The sequence below is a fragment of the Mesoplodon mirus genome (genome assembly GCF_964341445.2).
Source record: "Mesoplodon mirus genome assembly, chromosome: 18".
Lineage (NCBI taxonomy): Eukaryota > Metazoa > Chordata > Mammalia > Artiodactyla > Ziphiidae > Mesoplodon > Mesoplodon mirus.
In genome coordinates this window covers 64,495,441-64,518,789 of record NC_138994.1, presented here as the reverse complement: position 1 = coordinate 64,518,789, position 23,349 = coordinate 64,495,441, and the positions used below count along the sequence as shown (strand labels likewise).

Here is a 23,349-nt window from a genome sequence, read left to right as displayed (position 1 = left end):
ATAAGAAAACTGAGAGAGTTTAAGCAACCTGGCCAGGATGTGATAGCCAGTAAGTGGTGAGCTGGGATTCAGACTCAACACCCTGCTGCCCTACTCTTAAACCCTCTCCTGTGTTGTTTTTGGTGAAAACTACACATACATTTATTAAAAATAAAAAACTGAATGTCCTGAATTGAATAATGTCCCCCAAAATTTCATGTCCACCTGAATCCTGTGAATGTGGTCTTATTTGGAAACAAGGTCATACTGGAGTAGGGCAGGCCCTAAATCCAAAGACTAGCATCCTTAGAAGAAGGAAATTTGGACACAGGGACACACAGGGAAGAAGGCCATGTAAAGACAGATGCAGAGATTGGAGTAATGTAGCTACAAGCCAAGAAATCCCAAAGATTGCCAGCAACCACCAGAAGCTAGGAGAGAAGCATGGGACAGATTCTCCCTCCAAGCTCCCAGTAGGAATCAACCTTGCCAGCTCCTTGATTTCAAACTTCTAGCCTCCCAAACTGTGAGAGAATACATTTCTATTGTTGGACCTCCTTGGTGGTCCAGTAGTTAAGACTTTGCACTTCCACTGAAGCGGGTGCAGGTTCGATCCCTGGTGGGGAAACTAAGATCCCACACACTGCCCGGCACGACCATTAAAAATTAATTAATTAATAGATAGATAAATAAATAGATTTCTATTGTTTCAAACAATCCAGTTTGTGGTACTTTGTCATGGCAGCCTTAAGAAACTAATATACTAAGTAATAGCAAAAAGCATGAAAATGAAAAGTATAAATTTGCCCCAAATTTTATCATGGAGAAAATAATGTCATTATTGTTTGGCAACATGTCTCCATATACATATTCAGATAGAAGAGTAGACAGGATTTCTTTCCATTCTGAAAGTTGTACACACAAAACTTTCATAATATCAAGTGATGACAAGCGTACAGGGATCTAGGCATTCTTATACACACTACTGGTGGGAGCTGGTAAGTCAGTCTGGCAATTTGGCAGTACCCATTTCAACTGGAAGTACGTAAACCCTCTGACTCAGAAATTTCATTCCTTATCACTGAACTCAGCAAAACACACATGTGTACAAGGATCTTCATCATTGGAAATAAGTAAAATGGCCATCGTTCCAGGAAGGGCTAAATAAATAAGTTGTAATATGTCTCAGTCCATTCGGGCTGCTATAACCTGCACACCACAAACTGGGCAGCTTATAAACAGCAGAAATTTATTTCTCACAGCTCAGGAGGTGGAAGTCCAAGATCAGGGTACCAGTACGGGTGGGTGAGGGCTCTCCTTCAGGTCACAGACTTCTCGTTATATCTTCACGTGGCTGGTGGGACTACGGAGCTTTGGGGGGCCTCTTTTATAAGGGTGCTAATCCCATTTACAATCCACGAGAGCAGAGCCCTCATGACCTAAGTACCTCCCAAAGGCCCCATCCCTTAATACCATCACTTGCGAGTTAAGATTTCAACATATGAATTTGGGGTCTGGGGGGACACAAACATTCAGACCACAGCATCATACATTTACCCTATGCTTCCATTTAAAATGAGCTAGAGCAAGACGTATTATTGAGTGAAAAAAAGCAAGTTACAGAATAAACGCAACACTGCTTTCCACACAGCCTGAACTACATCAGTGAAGGGACAAGCGAGCCTGACACACTCAAGGCGCAATGCGGAGGCCAGCGTGGCCGGAACGGCGGCGGGGGTGCGGGGCAGGGATGAGATGCAGGTAGAGGCCAAGGAGCGAGCAGAGGGAGTGGACAGACCTCTAGGGCCTCGTCGGCCACTACAGGACCATGGAGTTTTGTGGAGTAAGGCAGGAGGTCATTGGAAGGTTCTGAGCAGGAGAAAGATGGGAGCCGGTTTACGTTTTTAAGAACTGACTCTTGCTGCTCTGCTGAGAACAGATGCAGAGGGATCTAGAGAGGAAGAGGAAGGCAGGGTAAGAGAGTATTGCTCAGTCCACTCTAGGGGCTCGGCTGGTGGCAGGGGAGGATGAGAAGTGGTCAGATTCTGGATTTGGGGCCCATGCAACTAGGAGGAGGTGGCCCCCCTTACCCCACCGTGGAAGGCAAGGGCAGGGCTGGTGTAAGGCAACAATCTGGAATTCCTCTTGAGGCTGTTAAGTCCGAGGTGCTGGTTAAATGTTCCAGTGCAAACAGCCAAGTGGACAGTTGTGTGAGGGAGCTCACAGACAGAGTCCAGGCTAGAGATAGGAGTGTGTGGCCATCAGCATAGAGGTGATATTTAAGCTCGGGGACTAGAAAAGGCAGACAGCAGAGTCCTGGGATGCTCTGCCATTTAAAGGACTGTCAAGGGCTAAGAACCTAGCAAAGGAAACTGAGCAGCAAAAACCACAAAGCAGGAGGAGAAACCAGGAGCCAGGGGTCCTGGAAAACAGGAATCACATGAGCAGAGTGCCCAGAGGAAGGAAGAGCGATCCTTGTGTCAAAACAAAACAAGCGCAGGCTGGTTCCCAGCCCCCAGGACGCCGGGAGCACAGGCTAAGAGCCACTTCTCTAGGACGGCACTTCTTAAACTTAAATGTGCACCTCGGTCACCCAGCCTTGTGGCCCAGATCCGCCTTCAGGTGTGGGGAGGAGCCTGAGGCTCTGGGCTCCCAAGTGAAGCCCAGCGGCCGGGCTGGGGACCACTTTTTGAGTTGCAAGAGTTCAGCCCTAATCCCTGAAAATCAACAGAAGCACAGTCATGACTGAGGACACATTCCAGGGAAAGCTCAGGATTCTTTTTTCTAGCTTCTTCCCTCTAACCACAAGCCCAGTCCTTCTTTTCACACAGCCCTGTCTTCATCAGATTCTCAGACTGTTTTTCCTCCATTAGGATCTTGAGGCTTTGTTACAAGCTCTTCTGACATGATGTCTTCACAAACTGAAGTCCTAAGTCCTAGAGTAGTAAATGAATTCAGCTGAAACCCAGACGTCTCCAGATGGGGTGTCCCCACATGAATCCCAGGCTTCCTGGAGTGCCCATCCCACTGCTGTGACATCTAGAACCCAGCTCCCCAAACTCTCTGAAGATCTGGGACGCGTGTTTCTCCACCACTGCAGCGTCCAGATCTGAGCGATTACCTCCCTCTTTCGTTCGCCCCCTTCAGCACACACCTGCCATGTGTCATTCCCCCACAGAACCACTAACACAAGGTTGCTGTGCACAGCAGACTTTTCCTACGGTTTGGAGGCTTCAGAGGGTAATCACAGCACAGAGCTGAGAACAAGTTCTAACTCAATGTCAAGGCATTGCCATAAAATAAATGTGTTAGCTACTTCCTGCCACAGGGCATCTGGCAGGTCTGGGCCCTCTCTACCTCCCCACCTGCCCCCTCTCTCTGACCCGTGTTCACATCCCCCAGCTCTGGGCCTTTCATCCTCTTCCTCCCCGGCTGCCTCCATGCACTCAGAACCCCTCCTGTTTTCTTCCCCGGAGCCGGGTCTCCTCTTCCTCTCTCCCCCCATCCTCACTGAGGCCCTACCTTTCTCCATCAACGGTACCAGCAAGGTGTTCCCACTCCTCTGGGGTGGAAGCCAGCCCTCCCCACAATGCAGGGCACACCAGTGATCTTTTCAATGCGTTATCCACCACACAGTCAAAAAAGAACGGTTGTTGCCATGAATAGGCAGGATACAAGCTGTCAAAACGGTCCAGCCCCTTGCATGTGTGGGCACAGCTTGTCTGAACCTGTTTCCGAAACACATATCATCCCACAGAAGCCAACATCTGCCAATACTAAAGCCAAGTGTCAAGAATATAACATTCTTTTATAGATACTCCTGAGGAGAGACTACTGCAAATCTTCATATGTGCTTTCATTTTGAATTCTTAATACCTCCCCAAAGCACCATCCATATACTCTCGTCAATGGCCTCTCCCCTCTCTGAAAGGGTTTTCTTCCGCTCAGTCCCTCAGAGGGGAGAAGCGAAATGAAATAACCCACCCGGTCATATCTCGGTAATTTTGAGTTAGTGGTGAGCACGTGAGTCTCAAAGCTCAGCTCCCGAGGGCACACGCATTCCCAGAGATCACTACCTCTGCTCATCCGTCCCAGCCCACCTGTCTGTCTCCAGGCTGCCATGGGAAGGAGGTACAATAACATGTCCAAAAATGTAATCTCCCACGTCCCATGTATCATGGTAACTGAAGGCCAGCGTTCAAGAGGCTGTGTCCTGAGCCTCTAAACGGCTCCCGCACGCCAGCCCTAATCACATCATTCCCCAATTTCAAATCCCTTGGTGGCTCCCACTGAGCACAGAACGGAAGTCCACTCCACCATGACAGCCAGGTCCTTCCAACCTGGCCCCGAGAGGACCTTCTGTGCCCATCATCCATCATCCCATAAATCCCAGACAATCAAGTGAAGGTCAAAAGAGAGGAAACTGGAATCCAGAGCTTCTGAAAAGATTATCCTGCAAGGCCTTTTCCAAAACACACATGCACACACAGAATCATACACACACCCATATACAAATGCTCACATACACACACACACACACCCTCACACATGTACAGTCATACACACATACATATCCTCACACACACACCCTCACATACATATATATCCTCATATATGCACAGTCATACACAAACCTTCACACGTACTCACACACACTAACACATACACGCAATATGTACCATCCTGAACACACAGGACGGTGTGTCCATCTCTCGCAAAGGGATATGTAAGCAGATGGTTTGCACAAAGAAGAAGGAGAGTAGAAGGCGGTCTCGGCAAGAGGTAAGGAGCAGGGAAGGGTGGTTCCCTTGGCCAGAAGTCCCACCTCACGGCCTCCTGGTGACCTGCTGACAAACGTGGGGTCACTGCGTCCAATGCTTCATTCAGCAGTGATGCAGGCTGGGATGGCTGTGACATCTGTCAGCCGCTCAGATAAAAGGGGTGAATCGAAACAGGGTCCTACTGTACAGCACAGGGAACTACATTCAATATCCTGTGATAAACCATAATGGAAAAGAATATGAAAAAGAATATATATATATATATATGAGTTATATATATGTAAATGAGTCACTTTGCTGTACAGCAGCAATTAACACAACATTGTAAATCAACTGTACTTCAATACAAAATACTGTAATGTTTTTTAAAGGGGGTGAATTGCTTCTTTTTATATAACAGGTGATTCGTATTATTCATCTTGCTCTCAGTAAATCCCTTAAAAGGAAAAGTCAACAACAAGCCACAAGGGGGAACCAGGTCAGACAAGTGCAGGAGGCCGGGCGCACGGCAGCAGGAGGCGGGGAGGCCCTGGTGTTTGAGAAAGATGCCCACATAAGCCCCTCCAGGGCCTCCAGATAAACCCCTCTGGCCCTCACCAAGTCCACAGCCGGCTGCCAGGGCTCTTCCTCCCAGTTGCTGACTGGCACCAAGAACCTGGTCGTCCTGAAGCTCTATCCAGACCCTCATATTCTGTATGAGACCTGGGATGAACCTTCTAGTCAGACTCTGGGCCAAACTCTGCATTTTACAGAGAAAACTGGGTTTTCTCTGTAAGGAAAAGAAAGGAAAGGACTCATCCTCATTCTAAAGCCCGAAGCCCACAACCAGTTTGTGCAGAACACCGCCTGGAATCACACTGAGGGGGAACTCTCTTCCCACCTCGCCCACCGCCGCACTGCCTGCAAACGCCGCATCCTTCAAGCCTCCCTCAGCTCGGTGGTGCCTCCTCCAAGAAGCCTGACCAGCCTCTCTCCTCCTTCCGGTTGGAGCTTGAAGGCCCTCTCCTCAGACCCCATGTGCCAGACAACCTTGTTAGAGAACTGGAAACAGGCTGGAACGCTCTGGCTCGTCCGTCACCACGCAGTGGACAGAAGCATCTCAAACGAACAAAGAGCGTCTAGTCTATGCCCTCAGTGCCTGGTGCTCGGCGGGGCACGGTCGAGGTTAAGTAGGATTAAGTGCCCATCGTGGTCAGCAAGGAGTGCTCTCTGACCGACCACCTGACCCTCTCACTCTTTCTCTCTGACCTGCATCTGAACAACTATCCCATCTACTCTCCAGACCCTCACTTCAACACTCAGCTAAATGCATTCCCAACCGGACCACGGGAGCTGCTGTTATCCATGGCGGGTCTCCCCCAGAAGGCTTGGCCCACTGGTTCTCAGCTTCGCTTGCACACTGATGCCACCTAGGGGGCTCTCACCCCCCTCCCCAATGCCTAGGCCACACCGCGGGGCACCTCTCTGTGAGGGGGACCGAGGCATCAGATTTTTAACCTCCCCATTTGGTTCCAGCATGTGGCCAAGGTTAAGAAACATGCTCCTAAGAAAAATGTGATTCCAGAAACTATGTGTTGGTTCAGCCAGTACTGCGTGTGGGTGGATGTATGACAGTGCGAGAGACACACAGAGTGACACGCGCAGTAAAAGAGAAAGAGGCTGTCCATCATCAGAGACAGTGTTCCTCACCCCCGGCACCATTACATTTCAGGACAGATCATTTTTGTTGTGGGAGCTGCCCTGTGCATTGTAGGATGTTTAGCAGCATCCCTGGCCTTAACCCATTAGATGCCAATAGCAAACCCTCCTCCTACCAGTTGTGACAACCAAAAATGTCTCCAGACATTGCCAGATGTCCCTGGGGTGGGGGAGCAAAATCACCCCTGGATGAGAACTACAGGTATAGACTAGCCGCCAAATAACTTATTGCATATTTATGTTCACATTTCAACTGTAGGTCACACAGGCATTTTTCCAAACTTGACTGAGTGGCTAAGGATTCTGGACACAGGTCAGTGTCTTTGAGATGGACATACAGGACTGTACCATACACTGGATGGGTGGGAAATGGTGGGTGAGTCTAGAGAGAATCACAGAAACTAGATCAGGCAGGTTTGAGGCAGCTAAGATGAGTCAGTGGTGGTCAAGCCTATAAAAGATGACCAAAACCCACAAAACCCAAAAAGCCAGATATTCAGTAAAGTAGCAACGCCAGAGGCAAGCAGAGGATTGTCACAGATGAAGGCAGGTGATGACCAGGAGCCGGGAAGAGGGAAATGGTCAGAGAAGGAGCTCTTGGAAGTTCTGGGCAGGGAAGGACCACACCAAGCAGCGTTTGGGGATAAAGTGTAGCTGGCATGGGGGGAGGAAGGAAGCTGGGGGCGGAAGCGGAGCCGTAGGAGCCGTAACACCCACACCCACATGCTGCCTGATGCCTAAACGACCTCCAGTCCCTGCCCAGGCCGCCCTTCCACAACCAGAGCTCAGGGCAGCCAGGGCCAGATGCTAGCAGAGAAAACACCCAGCCAGCTCTGGAGCTGAGCAGAGCCTGTCTCCTGAGCACCTGGAGGGGCCTTGCTGCTTCACAGCCCCTTGAACCAGCCTCCCACAGCCTCCAGGGCCCCTGAGGAAGAGCCTCTGGAACGGCCCCTCCAGACATCGCCCCAAAAGAGCAAAGAGCCAGTTGGAGCTCCCCAGGAACCCTCGGGCCAGGCATCCTGCTCACCACTGGCTCCCTCACCATCCACCCCGCCCCTTCCCAACCCTCATCCCCTGTGCTGGAGGCTTGGTTTCCCTCAATATCCTCTCACATTCCTTCTCATCCTCTCGGGATCCTCTGTCTCTGCCCACCTCTGAGCCCTGGTGTGCTCAGACTTCAATCCTGGGCCTCTTCTAAATGCATCTCAAACCATCTGTCTAAAACCCGACTGTGCACTCCCCCATTCGAGACATGCTTTGATTGTCCTCTACTGAACCCAAGGTCAAGTCCAACGTACCTGAAGCCTTGCTGCTCTTGCGTTGGCCCACCTCCCAGACCCCTTCCACCTGTGTGTGGAGATTCCAGCCACCTCTGACTTCTACCAAGGAGAACAAAGCCACGTCCACCCTTAACAGCCTGAATCGCTTGCTCGTTTCTAAGCCATTCTGTGAAACAGTGATTTGCTGATTCTTCGTGTCTGCCACCAACACTGAGCAGAAACCCAGGCGACTATCTGCAGCCTCGGCCCCACCCCGTCCCCGGTACTTAATACTCAAGGGAGTTGTTACTGCTTGCTGAGTACTATTTTAAGTGCCTTACTATGAATTACTTTATTTTATTCTCATAAAGTAGTTGTTTCATGCTCTTATAATAATAATGTTATAGAAATATAAGTAATAATATTGTTTACCCCCTTTTCATAGCCGAGAGTACTGAGGTACAGAAATGTGAGGAGACTTCTTCAAAGTTATATAGTTTGAAAATGGGGAGATTCAAACCGGGACAGGCTGCCCACAGCCAGTACTCTTCACCACCGTGCGACCCGGCATCATACTGAGAGCCTTGTAAATGAACTAATCCAACTACCCACATGATTCTGCAGGGAGCAAAGGCCAGTGCTGCTGCACATCCTCTGGGCCTCCACACACAGATGCAATGAACAGAGGGTGAGCACGCGGCCCGGCTGATGTGGGCACAGGAGGGAGACCAGCCTTGACCACAGACACGGCTTCACAGACATGCTGACTCTGCCTGGGTCCCTGCTACTTACCTTCTCACCTGAGTGGGGCAAAAATACCAGGAGTGTCAGCACTTCCGTCATGGGAGGGAGAGACAAGCCAGGCCCGAAGTGGCCTGAGGCCAGGGTGGCAGGGTCTAGGAGCACCCACCACAAGTCACAGAATGAAGGCAGCGGAGGCTACTCTGGTTCAGAAAGACTAGGCGGATGCCACAAACCTACAGGGCAGAGCTGAGGCCAAAGACCCAAATCAGAGGCACAAGGCGAGGGTGGAACCTGGTGGCAGCAGGGGCAGAGATTCTGCCTACCCAGACAGAGCACCGCTAGCCGGGGATGCTGGTCCAGCTTGCCCGGCACCCAAGGGAAGAGGGAGAAGATGGGGTTGGCACCAGCCTCAGGGCACAGCTCCCTATAGCATCCCGTTCAGGGGAGCCACCCAGCCGCCCACGCGGGGTTCTGGACTCCCACCATCGGCCCCACTGTTTCCACTTTAAATACTGTTCGAACAGTAGGGGAGCAGACCTGGCACCTCCGGAGAAGAAAAGGCGAGAATAAGACGGTGAGATCACCTTACACCTGGGACTCCACAGAACCTCCATCCAGCACCCACGCTACGCTGGGACCAGCACCTCATTTGGTTTCATCATGAACAAGCATTCAAATGACCTCCCTCCCCCTTCAAACAGCCAGAGCCCGGAACTCACCCTCATGGGCTCATCAGGGAACCCGGGTTTGCTCGGTGGCCTGTCCTGGCGCCGGGATCTCAGGACCTGTTTGGCCTGCTTTTCCGTCAGAATCGGGGAGGCCCCTGAAAAAGTCAGGAAGGGACCTTAGGCACTCTCAGACACACGCATCCATGCTCCATCTCACCATCCAAGGCGAAGCATTTGCAAGTCCAATTTGGGTCAACGCACAAAAGTTCTTTCAAAGGGACCTGTCCCAAAGGACGTGGCATTCCAGAGGGCTCAGAGGGGAATTTTTAATTGTTTCTAATATGGTTAACTCAGAGTAAAAGCTGCACAACTGAAGCACATTTACCTGCTGCCGACACGGCTCACTCCTCTAAAAGTGGCTGTTAATTTAATGAACACGTTTCTTTAAACATATTTTCTTCAGTTCGCTGGTCAGTGTGTTTATTGTCCCTCAGGGTTGCTTTGGTGGGATTCTTTTAAAACCTCAATACACTAAATCAAGTTTAAGTTGTTATTAGAAAATTCCCCCATGACAATAAGATTATATTAAACTTGCTAAGCACCCACGATCCCTCAAAGAAAATATTATAATTAAAGTAAGTCAAGTTTTGATAATCACACACAAATTCTAAAAGATACTATTATAATAAAAGTATATCAAGGGAATTCTCTGGCGGTCCAGTGATTAGGACTCCTGCTTTCACTGCAGTGGGCCTGAGTTCAATCCCTAGTCGGGGAACTAAAATCCCACAAGCCATGTGGCGTAGCCAAAAAAAAAAAAAAAAAGGAAAAAAGAAAGTATATCAAATTCTGATGATCTCAGATAAACTCTAAAAGACGGTATCCTTGAAGATTTATCAGCATTGTTGAGAATTAGTGTTCAATATGTTTAAAGATTAAAAAAATAATTTATCCCTAATTATACCAATTCCGGGAGCCTGCTCTTAGGAAAAAAAAAAAAAGAAGAAGCATTGAATTATTATACATTACATATTATTTGAAATTTTGAAAAAATACTTTAAAAATATAAAATAGACTTATTCCAGTTTATCTCGTCAGCACAGAAATCGGTTTCGGGAGTTAATGCTCACCTGAGAAGAAACTCAGGAAGGTGAGAGACAGCACAAGCACAAGTAACCTCTTCATCCTGCCTTGATCCCTCTCTCCGCCTGTTGCAGAATGAATCCCCCCCCCCCCCCCCCCCCCGTCAAAGAGCCAGCCTACTTGAAGAAAGCCACATCCGGCCCAAAGGCTGTTTACGCTTTGACTAACAGCACTCACAGCGTGATGCTAAACGCATCTGACGCTAAATTTTCAGTATGATCACGAAAATAGTTTCCTCTGAATTCCTATAAATTTTCATCCTGCGGAAGGAAATTATCCCTCTGTCATAAAACTTTTGGAGCTTGAATTTGACAAAGCAACACATGACAACCATTTCATTTAAACAGATATGTCTATATATACATCATGGAGTAGTCTGTGTTTATCTGTAGCTTCAGTTTATGCTCCTACTGTTCCATTGAGAATTAATCACCTCTCACATTTACATATTTTATGACATTTTTCCAAAACCCATTCACCAATCCATTTTGACCTCCCCAGTAATTTCAGAAATTAGCAGGGAGATTAGCAAGGAGCCTAATGAGGGGAAAAATTTTTTTTCAGCTGACCTTGAAGCCAGATAGACCAGGGTTCATCCCAGGCTTCCCCTCCTTCTAGCAACGTAACCTTCGGTCAATCACTTATCCTTTCTGAACTTGTTTCCTCTCCTGTACAAAGGAAATAACAGTACCTACCACGTGGGGTGTGATTAAGGATGAGGGATAAGGGATGAGATGCATGGCTCATCTTCATTTTACAAGTAAGAAAGGGGCTTCAGAGAGGTGAAATGATGTCCAAGTTCACACATTTTGCTCAAGTCGAGCCAAATTCTTCTGTTTTTAAAGCCTGGCGCTCTTCCCATTATGCCCCAAAAGGGCCTTGTGCAATAAGTCAGTAATACTGTAAGCAGCCTTACTTCACACTTGAGTTTATTTTTATAAAGATAATAAATCTCAATAAGCTGAAGTCTTTTTAAATTCAAATCACCAATATATATTACATAAATTATTAAATATATTATAAAAATACGTGTGGAAGGTATGTGGCATTTATTGGGATAAAATTCTCAGTTCAGAGAAATGATCCGATGTTTCTGTAGTTACTTTGCCAGCTCAGAAGAAAACAACCCCCCATCGGTGGTTGCCCAAGTTTATGCTAATGTTGTGTAACTGATACTAAACTTCAGTGTTCTGACCATTCTGCTGGTGTAAAAATAGTCTGAACCGACTGTTATCAGGGAAAAGAAATCATGCATTGTTAGCAGAGTTGCCTCATATGTTAATTTGCTCAAAATTAGGTGTTTGGTTTTATGTACTCTGTTGCTATTGACATCCTTCTGTTCTCATACAGTTTTCAATAACTGAGGAATTTTAGGAGCACTGTTTTAGGAATATACATTTGTCACACGAAGCATCTTGGTTTTTTATGCGCATTGTCAAGTTTTTTATTCCTTTTATTCTTTGTGGTTGGAACACACACTAACTGCACTGTTTTGTTATATCAAATAAACATCTTCTATGGACCAGAAAAAAAAATGTATACCTAGCTAGAGATTTATAATGTATCCCATGTAAAGTCAGTATAAAAGTATTTTTTTAATTTGGTAACTGTTGTCTATATCAGCACTGTCCAATAAAATCATAATGTGAGTCATGGATGCAAGCCACATAAGTTAAATTTTTCTAGTAGCCACATTTTTTAGTAGAAAAATAGGTAAAACAGGTAAAATTTTTTAAATTATATTTTATTTAACACGAAATACGCAAAATATTATTGTTTCAACATGTAATCAAGACAAAGTACTAATCAGATGTTTTACATTCTTTTCTTTTGTACAAGTCTTTAAAACCTGGTGTGTATTTTATACTTGCACATTTCAAGTGCTCAGTCACCACATGTGGCTAGCGGCTACCACACTGAACAATGTAGGTCCAGATTCTTCCATCTCTCTTGCCACTACCAGAGTCTAGGCTACTGCTACTTCTCACCCAGCCTCCTGCACCAGGCTCCCGAATGGTCTCTCAGCTTCCCTCCCTGTTTGCTGCAATCCATTCTCCATGCAGCAGTAATGATGGTCTTCTTAAAACAGAAATACAAAACATAAATTGGACCTCATCACTTCCCTGCTTACGAATCTCTATCTTCCCACGGGGTTCAGAACAGAATCAGAATCCCGACCGTGCACTACAGGACCCTGCGTTATCTGGGGCTGTGGTTCTTTCCAACCCCACTCCAAGCGCACCCCTCCAGCTCATGCCCATCCAGCTACACCTCGTTACTTTCCATTTAACAAGCTCTTTCCCACCCAGGATCTTTGCACATGCTCTTCCTCCCTCTTTTAATGACTGGATTCTTCTCAGTCTTCAGGTTTCAGTTTGTACTTTCTCCTGCTCAAGCAAGCCTGTCTTTACCAGCATACTTAACGAAGGTTCCCTGCCACCCCACCACCACGACTCTCTGTCTCACAGCAGTTCCCGTAATGGGTAAATGTTGTCTTTGTTTACTTTTTAAAATCTGTCTCCTCCACTGGACCGTAAGCTCTAGGTAAGCTTATGTTACTTTTTTTTTTTAATATTGTTTCTAATATTCTCCATTTATTTATTTATTTTCGGCTGTGTTGGGTCTTTGTTGCTGCGCGCAGGCTTTCTCTAGTTGTGGCGAGCTGGGGCTACTCTTCATTGCGGTGCGCAGGCTTCTCATTGTGGTGGCTTCTCTCGTTGTGGAGCACAGGCTCTAGGCGCGGGGGCTTCAGTAGTTGTGGCTCGCGGGTCCTTAGAGCGCAGGCTCTGTAGGTGCGGCACACGGGCTTAGGTGCTCCATGGCATGTAGGATCTTCCCAGACCAGGGATTGAATCGGTGTCCCCTGCATTGGCAGGCAGATTCTTAACCACTGTGCCACCAGGGAAGCCCCATGTTACTTTTCTAATTAAAAAAAAAAAGAGAGAGAGAGAAAGGAAAGGGAACCTTGGGTGGACAGGAGAAGTGAGACTGGAGAAAGCCTGTATCCCACCCTGGGATGCTGGTTCAAGGTCTCAGGTGGAGAGGGCTCCTCAGGTGTGATACTGGCAGGGTCATTCAAATGCCTTTCAGGTGGGCTCTGGAGATATCATCTCAAAAGGGGGAACTATAGAAAAACTGAAAGAGCAAGGTAACCTGATTGTGAGTGTCACTCTGGTGGGGAGAATTCTCTTCTACCTGCCTATGCTCCTTTCTAGGGAAAGTGTCAGCCAGATCAATTAGGTGAGTCAACAGGGCTCACAGTAGAAGACACAATTCCCAAAAAATCCACAAGGTGGCAGAGGAGAGAGAAGAACCTGGGACAACAAAGGTCAGGGGAAAGACATTTCAGGCCACTGACATTCACCATTCCAGAAGTTGCCAAGAACACCAGGGAATCCACTGGAGGTGGAGAGAGGTGGAACTGCAGTGCCTCAGACTATTCTCCTAGGATTTTCATTGATCTGAAGGTCCCCATCAGATACTGAGCCATGGGAAAGCTACACTACCAATTTGACAACATTTAAGAATATATAAAGGAAGAGTGCTACCACCCATATCACAGCACCCTGACATAACTGATATTTTCATTCATGTGGGTTTCCCATCTCTTTTAAAAAGGAATTCTTAAATGTTTAAAGATCAGTGATAAAGCCGACACCATCAAGTTCTCAACACCATCACACTGCATACTCTTTCAATAGGATAAGACAGTGATTTCAAATTCTGTGAGCTAAAGAAACTTCAGAAACGAAAGAACATCTTTTTTTTTCTTCCTATAGAAAGCTGCTGAATCTGTCTCAAGAGAATTATAATGTGTCCACATTCTTTAGGCCCAGAGCCAATAAAATAAATTCTAACATTCCTTTTTGCAGTTGTTTTCTTTTTTATTATTAGTTTTTTTGGCTCCCTTTCCCACTAGACTATAAACTCTATATTTTTACCATGTACCTATAATTGTTGTATACTATTCATAACAGTACCTCCATAAATCTCATGTGTACCTACCCACACGTTAATTTACAGGCACACTGTGTGGGCAGATGTTAGGTTTGGGTTAGGCAGATTGAATTATTAGCACCAGCTCTTCACCGTCACCACTGCACTCTATGCTCTTCACCATATGACTTTGCAGTCCTGCCCCGTAACGTTGGGCCCAAGCACGTGACTTGCTCTGGACAATGGGATGGTAGCAGACATGACACAAACAGAGGCAGGAAATGTGTCTGCAGAGTTAGGGGTACCCTCTTGCATTCTGCGGCCATTGCTACAAAGAGAGCTTCCCCCGACAGCTGCCATCCTTCAAGCTGGGTCTCAGAATTAACTCACATGGAAAGTGTCTGCATAGATGTACAGCCTCCGGCAGACCCACCCAGCCCAGCCCAGCCTCACTCAGCTGACCTCCAGCTACCAACAGCTGTAGCAGAGCCTCCCATTAACCTGCAGACCCTTAAGACTAAATGATTATTTCAAGTCACTGAGCTAGGAGCACTTTGTCACACAGCACTGCTCTGACAACAGATCACTGATGCAGGGGCATAATGGGATGGTCAGCGTGTCCAAATCTGGGTGCTTTGGGGTCTAAGTTAATAATAGGGTCCTGCCAGATGCTTCATTCAAAAGTGAATGAATATCTGCTGTGTGGGCTGCATGATATAATGGTCCAGATTGTGGGCTGCAGAGTTATCAACAGAGCTGGGCTTGAATCCTGGCTCTGAAACTTATTATCTGTGTCACACTGAAGCTGTGTGACACTGGGCACATTTCTTTCCTATCCAAGTCACTGTTTACTCACTATTAAAAAAGAATAATAATTATAATAAAACTTAATCTTAAGGTGTTTTGAGACTTAAAAGAGAAAGTGTATGTAAAGTACTTGACAGGTAGAGTAACTAATACCTGGAAACTATTGTTATTACTGTTTTATTATTATTCCTCCTTCTCTGTGAAATCACTCTTCTTTATATTTGCATACCCTCCCCATTCTCAGACACATGATAGAAAGCCTGTAAAAAAATTTTTAATGACCAAATGATATCAAGATTAACCAAACACATCTTAAGATAATTTTATATACTGTTGAAATAAAAATACATCTTTATTAGAAAATAAAATATGGCCCCTTTTAAGTGTGAGTTGCTTTCCCCTGTTCTGTCTCCACACCCCACGCCCTGAGTTTCCTTTCACGTGTCCTCAGTCTTGGTACACAAACACACACCTTCCTCTTTGGAGCAGCAATACAATGGTAAGACGGTTTAGCCTTGGACAGGGCCCTTTCCGGCTTGCTGCATGCTTCCCCGAGCAGGCTATAATTTCTGCTCTGGGCCAGGACATTGGCCTCAACTTACATCTGCCCAGCAGGTAAGGATGGCCAAGGTCTCACCAGGTCCCTGACAGCTATTGCCAGGCTTCTCTCCAGCCTAAACAGGAATGACCACGGCATTGGCAAAGGTGTAGGAATGTAAGATGGTACAAATAAACACATGAGGGATGAAGCATGGACTGAATAACTCGTGAAACCACCTCTAAGGTTACTGTTATATTTCATTGAGGAAAATGGCTAAGCCTGTAACTGGAAGAGAAAAGCTCCAATTCTTCTGGAGAAAAAAATACTGAAATATATGTTGTTTTTCTCTGTGGGATTTCAGCTGGGATGACAAGCTTGAGGGATTAAGAGATACTCTAACAGCGGTTCTCAAATCTTAAGGTGCCTAAGAGTCACCGGGAGGATCATCAGACATCTGAGAAAGCCTCTGACCCGGAAGATGAAGACAAAAGAAACTACAGGAAAAAGCAACTTGAGTCAATCACACATCAGGCAAGGAGAGGAAGGAAAAAATAACTAACAGTATCCTCCAAGAGATGAGAGAAAAATTTTGCTCCCATGAAGCATGAATAGGATGCTGTAAAAAAGTAAGACTCAGAAAACAAATCAACAAAAAAGTTCTTAGAAATCAAAAACTCAATAAAAAGATTCAAAAATGAAGCTATGAAAATCTTTTAGAATATTAGAGCAAAAATGAGAGATTAAAAAAAACTGAGAAAAAAATGTTTAAACAGAGGACTTTTTTTTTTTTTTTTTTTTGCATTACGTGGGCCTCTCACTATTGTGACCTCTCCCGTTGCGGAGCACAGGCTCCGGACGCGCAGCCTCAGCGGCCACTGCTCACGGGCCCAGCCGCTCCGCGGCATGTGGGATCTTCCCGGACCGGGGCACGAACCCGCGTCCCCTGCATCGTCAGGCGGACTCCCAACCACTGCGCCACCAGGGAAGCCCTAAACAGAGGACATTTATCCAAAGGATTTGTAAACTTATGTCCACACAAAAACCTGCACACAGATGTCTCTAGGAGCTTTACTCATAATTGCCAAAACTTGGAAGCTACCAAGATGTCCTTCAGAGGTAAATGGCTAAATAAACTGTGGTCCATCCAGACAACGGAATATTATTCAGCACAAAAAGAAATGAGCTATCAAACCATGAAAAGACACGGAGGAAACTTAAGTGCACATTCCTAAGTGAAAACAGCCAATCTGAAAAGGCTACACACAGTATGAGTCCAATGATATGACATCCTGGAAAACGTAAACCTATGGAGACAGTAAAAGGATCAGTAGTTACCAGGGGTGAGGGTCTGGGGAGAAAGGGATCAGCAGAACCCAGATGATGTGTGGGCACTTCAGAGACTGAAGCTGGGGTGCAGTGAGCCATTACAAACAGGGCTAATAAATCCTTCTTGTTAGGCATGTTTCAACAGTCCTGGCACTCTGGGAGAGCTGGGGCTCTTCGCACAGTGCTTGGCACATAGTAAGCCCTCAGCTTTCTGTTTAATAAGTAACTAGCGGGAGCGCAGGTGACAGCTACCAATTTTTTATTTGGATTGTCCTGTTCTATCAGTACATAACACTCTCAAAACTGCCAGTTTTCTCCCTTACAACTTTCAAAACTGCGCCAGCTCCCACCTCCACCAGTGAGGCTGGAAGTCACAGAAAAGGTTTATGCTGCGTAAATCATTCATGCTAGGACTCTCGCTGATTACAGACGCAGAAGGCTCAACCAGCCATCCTCTCTAACGCCCCCACCTAATGATTACTCCGCCCCCTGTTCTCCCTAAGCCGAGCCCACGGGGGCCGCCCTTCCCATCAAGCTCCGCCCCTTCCCCAAGGCCCTGCCGCCCCAGGCCTCTCGGCCTCCCGGTCGCACCTCATACTCAGTCCAGCCGCCGAACTCTCGCCGCAGGCCCCGCTCTCGCCCGCGGCTCCAGTGGACCCGGGCAGCTCCAGTAGCGTCCGCACGCCCCCGCAGGCTTCCTGGCAGCGCGAGGGTGGGAAGAAGGCCCGAAGCCCGGCCCCCGGAGCCGCGCCACCGCCCCAGGCTAGGTAGGGCCGGAGAGGCGGGCGGGGCCGGGGCCCTGGCCCCCGAGGCCTCGCGAGAGGGGCGGGGCTGCGCGGTGGGCGGGGGCGGGCCTGAGGGAGGCCGCGCGGGCCCAGGAGTAGCAGGACGCGTGTGTTTGCTAGGCGTGGGCTAACGGTTACGGGCGCTAGCCGGCTCCGTGCGGCCCACGCGCGCCGTCGCGCCCGAAGAGTGGGCGCCGCGCCGGCCTCTCCGTGGGGGCAGCCTGTACATTGTGATTGCGCCTTTCCCCGTGCCGGGCGAGGTGAGGAGGCGGTGGCCGGGCCCGAGGAGGAGGGAGGGGACGGAGCGTGACAGCCCTGGGCGCCGCCCCCTCGGCGCCGCAGGTCCGCGGCCGGGCGACCCGGAGGCACTGGGGTCGGGCCGCGGGGAAGACGGCGCGCGTGCCCCTCCTTGGAGAGAGCAGAGCCACCTGGGCCGACGGCGCTTTGGGGATCCCCTAAAAGGTAGGAAGGAGGGCGGGACGGGGACAGCGAGCCCGAGGTGGACCCGCCCGTGTCTCTCCTAGTTAGAAATAGTCCTTGGGGAAGATGGAAGGGGAGAAGCGGCCGGCGCCCTACGAGGGCCTGTTTGCGGACTGGCACCTGGTCCTGTGGACGCTGTGCTCGGTGCTGCTGCCCGTGGTCATCACCTTCTGGTGCAGCCTCCAGCGGTCGCGCCGGCAGCTGCACCGCAGGGACATCTTCCGCAAGAGCAAGCACGGGTGGCGCGACACGGACCTGTTCAGCCATCCCACCTACTGCAGCGTGTGCGCGCAGCACATCCTGCAGGGCGCCTTCTGCGACTGCTGCGGGCTGCGCGTGGACGAGGGCTGCCTCAAGAAGGCCGACAAGCGCTTCCACTGCAAGGAGATCATGCTCAAGAATGACAGCAAGGCCCTGGACGCCATGCACCACCACTGGATCCGGGGCAACGTGCCCCTGTGCAGTTACTGTGTGGTTTGCAAGCAGCAATGCGGCAGTCAACCCAAGCTCTGCGATTACAGGTACGGCCTTTGTGGGTACTGATTGTCCCACAATGCTTGGAAGGAGTCAGGATTTCAAAGAGTGGGCGTAGCAGCCTGCTTTGATCTCCACAAATGGCCTCAACTGCCCACTTAGAGGACACAAGTTAATAAATAGCCCTGGTATTATATACAGTGAGGCAGCTTTGCAATAGTCATTTGCCTCGTTGATTCATCTAGCCTACACTCCTTAGCCACCTTGCCCTTTTGGGTAATAAAACTTGGCTCTTAACTTTCATCCAGAGGTCTCTAAGTGCCACATATTTTATGGCCACTGTATGTTATATTTTAGCTTTTGTTTCTATTGTTTAGCTCCATTTTGCATGAGGAAAAATGAAGTATGAACAAATTAACTTTTCCCTAGAGTCTCAAAACTGATTCATCCTGGGTATTTGTTATGAATGTACAATGAAAACAAGTGTCATTCCAGGGGAGCACTTTAAGTATCTTTTCTAATCTATATTCGGTGCTATAGTGAAATACACTCCAAAAGAACACTCCTTTTGCCAGATGGTCTTTCAGGACCTGTAGCATCTTAGACAAGTGACTTTGATTAATCCAAGAATATTTTAATAGCTTTTAAATACACACTGGACAACACATTTGTGTTCTTAAATATTGTTTGAAAATAGGCGAAGATGTCCTTTGCTCGTGTTAGAGGTTGGTAATAAAAGGGGATGCTGCTTTGCAGATTATCTGTTCTAACTCATTTTACATTTGAGAGGATTTGATAGTTCAGAGAAATTTACTCAGTGGTAAAGTAGAACTGGCATCCTGGATTTCTAACCCCCAGTACAGGGTTAGGAATACTAATCCCTAGCCTCTTCTCTGCCTTAAGCCTGGACATCTTCATTGTGATGGGTTTTGTTTCTGACAAGTTGAAAGGTCCCTAAACATGTTTAAGAACAGAAATAGAAAGCTGGCATGAGATAGCAAGTTACTTTTTTGATTATATTTTGTTTATTTTATTTAAAAATCCTTTTTTTAATTAGCATGAGCATTGTTATATCAACAATTATTTTTAAATCTTATTTTAAATAATTTTATACTTCAGATGTAGACTTTAAAAGTTACCGAAATATATACTTCAAACAACTACAGAGATTTATAACCATTTTTACTTGGTATCTTTCAAATTTAGATGTCTTTTTGGCATCAGTGAGAGCTAGGTTACCAGTGTCTTTTAAAAAATGTCATAATTGTCTCCCTCGTTAAGCTTCAGTCTTGGAGAATTGGGATTAGTTGGAAAGAAGGCATGAATTGAATATTGTTTTATTTCCTTCCCTTCTTTGTGTCTGTGCAGAATTCGATTAAAATGGCTTCTATAAATATCTTAACTGCATTTCATATTCTCCTTAACAAATAATCATAATGCTCTGATTCTCCAACCAAATGATCTTTCTAGAAATGCATATGTGATTGGGGTTTCTTCTCTGTTTAAAACCCTTCAATTACCCCCATCACTTAAAGTGATGGTCTTTCAGTGTTAACTCCAAGTGTTTAACGTGGTATACAAGGTCCTCGTGCTCTCTGGACCCTGCCTGCCCGTCTAGTCTTATCTACCACCATCTGCATTAAACTTTATGCACCAGCAACATCAAGCTGGTTGTGGTTTCCTTTAAATACCCTTTTCATACTACCCTCTTTTTCCTCAAGGCTTAAGAATCCTTCTCCTGGCCAGCTTCTAGGCATCCTTTAAAGATTTTTTTTTTTACTTTACTTTATTTGGCTGTGCCGTGTCTTAGTTGCAGCATGCGGGATCTTTTAGTTGCGGCATGCAGGATCTAGTTCCCTGACCAGGGGTCGAACCCTGGCTCCCTGCATTGGGAGTGCAGAGTCTTAACCACTGGACCACCAGGGAAGTCCCTCTAGGCATCCTAATGACTCATCTTGTGCCCTTTACTCCAGGAACACTTCCCTAATCTAGGCAACCTAATGACTCTAGGCGTCCTAATGACTCATCTTGTGCCCTTTACTCCAGGAACACTTCCCTAATCTACTCACCCCTGCCCCCAATTTTTCCTTCTTAATGATGACATCATATCCTTATCTCAGTAGTTCTCAGAGTAAGGTCCCCAGACGAGCAGCATCAGTATCACTTGGAAACTTGTTACAAATGCAAATTCTAACACAGATTTACATTTAGCACACAAAATTAAAATAAAATATTTGTATTTAATACAAAATAAAATGTTTGCAATATTTGAGACATACTTAGACCATAAATTAGTTGTTGTTTATCTGTAATTCACATTTAACTGAGCATCTTCTATTTTTCCTGGCAGTGATAGCCCCAGCCCAGACACACTGAATCAGAAACTTGGGCTGGCAACCAACAATCTTTGCCTAACAGGCCCTGCAGATAATTCTAAAGTTTAAGAACCACTGCTATATTTATGTACTTCTTAAACATGAGCCTCTGTCCTTAAGTTTGTGTTCCCTCCTTTGAGCACAGTGAACATGGCAGTGAGTGACAGGTCTCCTTTTCTGCCTTAGCTTGTTCTTACTGGTTACTGAGCAGTCTGTTCCCAGCATGCTGGAACTCCTCACCCATGATAAAAATGGTTCCTGTATAATTTAGGAAGTGTTTATTTTTCCCAGGAGAAGAGAGCACGGTGTCCTGAAGTAGTATGTATTTTGCAATATTCTGATTTATTTTAGCAGATAATTTTATGCAGGATTACAGTCTGCTGTGACCTTCTGTAGGAATGAGATATTTTGGAAAAAGGAACAGAATAAATATATACAACCTTTAAACACAGACCAGACTGTCCCTCTCTGGATTTTATCCAGCCCTGGGGAGGGCTCCTTCTGTGTCTGCATCACATTCTTGGGAAGTCTAAGAGTTCAAGTGAACTATGAAGACTGTTCAACAAGGTAGCATTTTGAAGGGGCCACATGACAGGCGGTCACTGATTTTAAAGGCTACGAGAAAAAGTGACAAAGGACTTTTAATTTATACTCACTGTCATTATTTAGTTTTCGCATATTAAGCGTATATTGTGTGCCAGGCACTGTGCTGGGTCCTGTTTTCCCTGTAGGCTTCTTGCTTTTCTGTGTTTTCCTGCCTCTACCACAGCAGAGTATGTCTGCACCTAGTGTCGTCTTATCACTGCTCCCCACACTTCTTTTGTTTCTTCTAACCTCTCTTCTGACTAAAATAGGAAATTAAGTTCTATTTTTAAGTATTCGTTATGTTTATTGAATAAACCTTTGTTCCTTATAGTGTTCTGTCTCTCATTAAGAAAACTTTTTGGTTTATGTTGTATTTTTATTTATAAAAACCTTTATAAAACACTTTTTTATTTATAAAAAAACTTTAATTTATAAGGCCTTTTCTTCATTACACCCCCCTCCACACACACACACACACACACACACACACACACACAGTGATTAATAAAACAAGCTTCTGACTCTTAGAAGGTAATTACATTGGCAGCTTTACTCTAGGCTTTGATCTTAAACTTTATGATTCTGGGTTCTAATGTTTATTCATTTCATTAATTATCTGAAACAATGAAAGGATACCAGATTATCTTCTGGAGCAGAGGTGAGCATCCTTTTTCTGTAAGGAGCCAAAACTAAGTATTTCAGGCTTTGCAGACCATGTGGTCTGTTATAATTACTTCACTCTACCGTCCATCATAGTACAAAACTAGCAAGACAGTACATAAATGAATGGCGTAGCTATATTCCAATAAAACTTATTCACAAAATTAGGAGGCAGATGTATTTGTAGTTTGCCAGCCCCATTCTAGTGTGAATTTCATAGATGACCATCTCAGCTTCATATATAATTCTGTTGCCTCTTCCAGCATACTAAAGAAGAGAGCTATTGTGAACAGGTAACTTTAGAGAAAACTTTTTTTTTTTTTTAATAAAACAGTCATACTCCTGCACAAGAATGGCACATAGGGTAATGTTCTGTGTCTTCATAAGGATAAGTTACATAATTATGTTTACTTGTCAAAACTCGGCAGATGTACATATTTGTACATTTCATCATATATAATTTTTTTTTTTTTTTTTTTTGGCGGTACACAGGCCTCTCACTGTTGTGGCCTTTCCCGTTGCGGAGCACAGGCTCCAGACGTGCTGGCTCAGCGGCCATGGCTCACGGGCCCAGCCGCTCCACGACATGTGGGATCTTCCCGGACCGGGGCACGAACCCACGTCCCCTGCATCGGCAGGTGGACTCTCAACCACTGTGCCACCAGGGAAGCCCCATCATATATAAATTTTACATTGAAAGAAAAAAACCTATAAACAAATACTGAACTCAAGGTAATGATATGCCTGCTTGCCGAGGTGTTTAGGAGATATTCTAATGTCTGTGATTTATTTTTAATGCACCAAAAATAAGATAGATTAATGGATAGATAGAAATGAAACAGAGCAATTACAATTAATATATTGATGCTGGAATATAGGTGGTGGGCTTACCTGTGTTCCTGTAAAAAAAAAATTTTTAATGCAAAAACACTTAAAAAAGCAAGGAACTAATAAGGACCTACTGTATAGCACAGGGAACTCTACTCAGTACTACTCTGTAATGGCCTATGTGGGAAAAGAATCTAAAAAAGTATGGATATATGTATAACTGATTCACTTTGCTGTACACCTGAAACTAACACAACATTGTAAATCAACTATACTCCAA

At 46.2% G+C, this 23,349-nt stretch overlaps 2 protein-coding genes across 3 annotated transcripts in view; one reads left to right on the top strand and one right to left on the bottom strand.

Annotated features, from left to right (window-relative positions):
- LOC309793280 (uncharacterized protein C17orf67) overlaps positions 1 to 18,177 on the bottom strand; it is a 32,418-nt gene extending 14,241 nt beyond the window's left edge. Inside the window, exons 1-3 of one of the 2 annotated variants that reach the window (XM_082603713.1) lie at positions 17,474 to 18,177; positions 10,260 to 10,337; positions 9,181 to 9,284 (exon numbers count right to left, since the gene is read on the bottom strand). In XM_082603713.1, the coding sequence (XP_082459839.1) occupies positions 9,181 to 9,284; positions 10,260 to 10,314 (159 nt within the window). In that variant the 5' untranslated portion in view covers positions 10,315 to 10,337; positions 17,474 to 18,177. The remainder of the gene's footprint in view (positions 1 to 9,180; positions 9,285 to 10,259; positions 10,338 to 17,473) is intronic. The other variant, XM_082603712.1, reaches the window with a different exon arrangement.
- Positions 17,582 to 23,349, top strand: part of DGKE (diacylglycerol kinase epsilon) — a gene marked incomplete at its 3' end in the record, with an annotated part of 20,539 nt that continues 14,771 nt past the window's right edge. The window contains exons 1-2 of the mRNA XM_082603923.1: positions 17,582 to 17,649; positions 18,192 to 18,668. Coding sequence (XP_082460049.1) covers positions 18,214 to 18,668 — 455 coding nt within the window. The 5' untranslated portion in view covers positions 17,582 to 17,649; positions 18,192 to 18,213. The remainder of the gene's footprint in view (positions 17,650 to 18,191; positions 18,669 to 23,349) is intronic.